The sequence below is a fragment of the Nansenia antarctica genome, assembly GCF_963989245.1.
Source record: "Nansenia antarctica genome assembly, contig: SCAFFOLD_503, whole genome shotgun sequence".
Taxonomy (NCBI): domain Eukaryota; kingdom Metazoa; phylum Chordata; class Actinopteri; order Argentiniformes; family Microstomatidae; genus Nansenia; species Nansenia antarctica.
The window spans coordinates 27,501-32,734 of NW_027663020.1; the positions used below are offsets into that span (position 1 = coordinate 27,501).

Here is a 5,234-nt window from a genome sequence, read left to right on the forward strand (position 1 = left end):
GCATGTTCCACTTTTGCATGCATTCTTTCAGACAATATTCAAATTCAAATGCAATTCTAATGATTTGCATTTTCATTTTCATGTACCTGATGTGCACATTCGCTGTCAATATTAAAATGATAATGCAAAGCCATTTGACATTTAATTTTCAAAGTCATGCGCTGCTTTGTAGCTGACAAAATTCAAAAGTTCATTCTAATGTGAAAATTACTATGCAATCCCAAAATAGCATATTCATTTGCCACTTTTGCCTGCGTTATTTGAGTCAATATTCAAATTGTAATGCAATAATGTGATACGCAATTACATTTACATGTTCTAGTAAACACATCCGCTCATTAGAATTGCATTTGAATTTGAATATTGTCTGAAAGAATGCATGCAAAAGTGAAACATGCAAATGCAATCTCAAATTGCATTAACATTTGAACTTAGTCCACTATATGCTTCCATAAGCAAGCCGTGTTGCCAGATTGGGCTACTTTTGGTCACACTGGACGGGTGGATTCGGCAGCTTTTAGACTGGTTGGGCTGGAAATTGTCAATTCTATCAGGCAACCCTGGTAGCAAAATATGTGCATACGTATCTGGTAGCCTACTGGTACTTTCAAATCGCATCGCATCGTATTATTATTATTATTATTATTATTATTATTAATAATAATTACAATTTACAATACAAATACAACAATTGGGGGTCCCTCAAAGAAAATGTGGGCGCACTGCGCGCGCACAACATCAACCTCCAAGGCTTGATTCTGACCCAGGAAAAACCCTGGTATGTACTGTATAACATGATAGCCATCTATGAGCAATGCACTGTATATAAGATGATGACCAATGGTCTTTCTACTGCTGACCAAGGGTTGAGTTCACTTGATGAGGCCCAATTTTGTTTTAGACTCTGTAGCCTACTGTATTTGTTTATTAAGACTTAAGATATATTATCTGAATTTCTCTTGTTTGATCAAATGTTCCAATTATTTTCATTTCTTGTGCTGGTTTAAAATTGCCGGAAACTAGCACAAATAATTGTGTGGGAGAGAGGGGCCGCCGCTACCAAAACGTGCACAGTTTTGGGTCGCTCCACCACAAAAAACTCTCACTCCAAACTTTTGGTGAAACTTGGCAGCCCTAAAGTGTTTCTAATTTCGACACCAACACCACGATGTGTGTGTTCAGGGATGCATGAAGCTGGGGGCAGGAGGAGAACTATATGAAACGATGAAGGTTGGGGTAGTAGCCTATAGTTCCTGTAAGAAACTCAAACCACTTTCACCCCTGTGTGTGTGTGAATGTGTGTGTGTGTGTGTGTATGCATGTGTATATGTGTGTGTGAATGTGTGTGTGTGCGTGTGTATGTGTATAAGTGTGTGTGTGTATGCATGTGTATATGTGTGTGTGTATATGTGTGTGTGTGTGCGTGAGTGTGTATGCATGTGTATATGTGTGTGTGTGTGTGTGTGTGTGTGTGTGTGTGTAACGGGCTATTCTAGTGCTTAAACGTATCTCAAAATAACTCCTCAATCAGCAGCTCCTGTTTACTATGGTATCACAGCGTCACACCAACAGTCCTGCTAGGCTAATACACCTCATAGGCCTGGCAGACAGAGAGCACTGTGGGTGAGGGATCACATCCAAACCTCCTTCACACACACACACACACACACACACACACACACAGACACAGACACAGACACAGACACAGACACAGACACAGACACAGACACAGATACAGACACAGACACAGACACAGACACAGACACAGACACAGACACACACACAGACACACACACACACACACACACACACACACACACACACACACACACACACACACACACACACACACACACACACACTCCTTCCTTATCTTGATCACAGGCCAGGATAACAACATGGTACTCTCTGGAGCACTGACAGCCCCACTTCCTTTTGTTTTGTTTCAGTTACAAACCACCCAGTCGCAGAGCCGGTCTATATGAAACCAACCAGCTCCCAGGCGACTGGGCGCTCCAGTGTGGCTCTCAATCTCAATCACAGTCTCCACAATGGCTCCCGGAGCTCTGTCTGTCTGCTTGTTTGTTTGTTTGCTGTTATGTTGTTTGTGTTGCTTCTTGTTTGTGTTGCTAGCTGGAAGCCATTGGGAGCTCCCCTGCATCAGGCAACTGGAGACTAACCAGACGCATTCTGTGGGGGGGGAGCTCTCTGATTGGTCCAGAGGTCCCACAGTGGGGGGGGGGGCTCTCTGATTGGTCCAGAGAGGTCAGGGCTGATTGTAAAGAGGCACGTACAGTGATTAGAACACATGGAGATGATTAGGCACACACACAGTCACCCTGGTGACTCAGACTACTGATACACTACCTCCCAGGGAGAGGGGGAGGGAGAGAGGGAGGGGGAGGGGGAGAGGGGGGGGGGGGGAGAGGGGAGGGAGAGAGGGAGGGGGGAGGGGGGGAGGGAGGGAGGGAGGGAGAGAGAGGGAGGGAGGGAGGGGGAGGGGGAGAGGGGGGGGGGGAGAGGGGGAGGGAGAGAGGGAGGGGGGGAGGGGGAGAGAGAGGGAGGGGGGGAGGGGGGGAGGGAGGGAGGGTGAGAGGGAGGGGGGAGAGAGGGAGAACATCTGGTAAGACCTATCTGATAGCATGCAGGGAGGACAGTGTGTGTGTGAGTGTGTGTACGTGTGTGTGCGTGTGTGTGCATGTGTGTGTGCATGCGTGTGTGCGTGCGTGTGTGTGTGTGACATCCTGTTGCTACTCTGCTCTGCTCCCAGTGGCTCAGATGGAGACAGCATGTGTGAACTGCTACTAAAGTCACCGGCCGCATCCCCATTCCTGCAGCGGCTTCCTCTCCTCGTCTCCTCATCGCCTCTCCTTCGTCTCCTTCCTCTAGTTCAGCCCAGTGGTGCAGACGAGGGAAAAGAGAGAAAGGGAGGAAGCCCCTTTAGACGATTGGGATGTACCCGATATCTGTCTTCATACAGGGTAGGAGACGTCGCACAGAAAACGCTGTGTAAATCATTCTATTCTATTCTTCACTTTAACAACCCAGTGAGTCTGTCTGCCTGTCTGTCCGTCTGTCCGTCTTTCCGTCTGTCTGTCTGTCTGTCTAAAAATCATCTTCCACCATCTCTACTCCCAAAACAAGACTTTGCAAGCAGACCAAGTATCTTGAGAAACTTTTTTCTAGTTCTGTTCTACTCTACGGTTCAGGGCTGTGTGTGTTTCCATCTGCCCCCCCCCCCCCGCCATCAGTAGGATGAAGTTCGGCGAGTTCAGAGGTAATCCTCCACACATACAGCAGCGCTCCCTCTGGGAGCGGGTTGCACTCTCTCTCCTCTAAGACCGCGGCGTGTACGTTTCAGTTACAAGGTTATGATAACTCCCCGCGACTGTTTGCTTTCCCATACACACTTCTCCGCGCCCTCGATGGACCCGTGATGCTGTTGTTTGAACAGCGACCGCAAAGTAGATAAACTGCCGGGGAGTTTGCGGTTAGCGAAAACTTGAGCTGAGGTGTTTTTCTAGTGCGTCGTCGTCGGTTTTTCGCCCCCTGGTTAGAAGCTGCTGAACCCTGCCCCCCAGCTGTGTGGCTGAAACATGGAGGGGGGGGGGGGGGGGGGGGGGGAGGGAATGAAGGAGAGGTGGAGAGAGAGAGAGAGAAGGAGAGGTAGAGAGAGAGAGAGATTCTGAAGCCTGCCCCAGATGTGTGGGTGAAGCATAGGGGAGGGGGGGGAAGAGAGAGAGAGAGAGAGAGAGAGAGAGAGGGAGAGAGAGAGAGAGAGATAGTGAGTGACAAAGGGATACACAGAGAGGGAGAGGGCGAGGCAGTGTGAGAGAGAGAGAGAGAGAGAGAGGGAGGAAGGTTTGTTTGGAGTGGTTTCTGTTGTAATGAAAGACTAGGTACGAAACATTCGTCACCCCCACATCACACACACACACACACACACACACACACACACACACACACACACACACAGCAGAAAAAGGATTGTACCTCAGCTTTTTTCACAACACGAAAAATAGATAAAAACAACATTAAAAGGCGTCCAGGGACGACCTCGTATCTCCATTTCCCCTCCGCTGTCCCACCTCGTCTGAGGAGGATGCCGTACATCATATCAAGTGCTCCAGATCGGCCTTAACTCAAACCAGTTGTGCAGCCATCACACCAGCCCTGGCTCCTAAGGCCCACAAGACCACGTTTCTCACACACTACGTCCCTGCTCACACAGGACCCTCCATCTCTTCTACAGCCCCTCCTCTCCAACAGACAACAATGCACGCACGCACACACACACACACACACAGACAACAGTAATCTCTCTCACACACACACACACACACACACACACACACACACGCACGCACGTGTGTACGACAACCATACTCACAGAGGACTTCGAACCCAGGGTCGTGCTCCATCTCCCTGCAGGCGGCCATGTCCAGACTCTCTGACACGCGGAGGACGAGGAGAAAGAGGAAGACCAACTCTCAACTCCCAACTGCCAAAAGAAACTGCCGCTAAGCCCTTCCCTGTGTGACAGCTGGAGGCAGTTGGGAAACGGGAATCTTTTAATGCCACACAGTTCCTGAACTCTCAATCCCCTGACGTTCCCGACCGTGGTTCTTCTGAACTCAAAGACTTCCAGCCCCCCGAACAATAAACAGAGCTCTGGGATTTGGATCGGCCTTCCGGTGGGCTGTGTGTGTGTGTGTGTGTGTGTGTGTGTGTGTGTTCCGGGGGAATCCCTGCCCCTCATTCCAGTCAAGCTGGGGAGGGAGGGGGTGGCGGGGGGCGGGATGACTCGACACGGCGTGTAGGAGGAGAAGAAGAAGACGGAGACTGTGTGACTCTGTGATTACACACACACACACACACACACACACACACACACACACAGTGATTACACTCTCTGTGCGGTGTCCCGTCCCCGCAACGTTCCTTAGCTATGATCGGAATGATCCATAATAGAAACTTTCCCTACGCAGTACTGTGACAGGGACAGGGGGAGGAGGATGTGTGTGTGAGAGAGAGAGAGAGAGAGAGAGAGGGAGAGAGAGAGAGAGAGGGAGAGAGAGAGAGAGAGAGAGAGAGAGGGAGAGAGAGAGAGAGAGAGAGAGAGGGAGAGAGGGAGAGAGAGAGAGAGAGAGAGAGAGAGGGGAGAGAGAGAGAGAGAGAGAGAGAAAGGGAGAGAGAGAGACAGAGAGAGAGAGGGAGGGAGAAGACAACAAGTC

General features: G+C 49.7%; 1 protein-coding gene across 1 annotated transcript in view; it reads right to left on the reverse strand.

The window, feature by feature from the left end:
• Window positions 1–4,447, reverse strand: part of LOC308175338 (septin-9-like) — a gene marked incomplete at its 3' end in the record, with an annotated part of 30,930 nt that extends 26,483 nt beyond the window's left edge. Inside the window, exon 1 of the mRNA XM_080551017.1 lies at window positions 4,391–4,447. Coding sequence (XP_080407143.1) covers window positions 4,391–4,439 — 49 coding nt within the window. The remainder of the gene's footprint in view (window positions 1–4,390) is intronic.
• Between the last annotated feature and the right edge of the window lie 787 nt (window positions 4,448–5,234).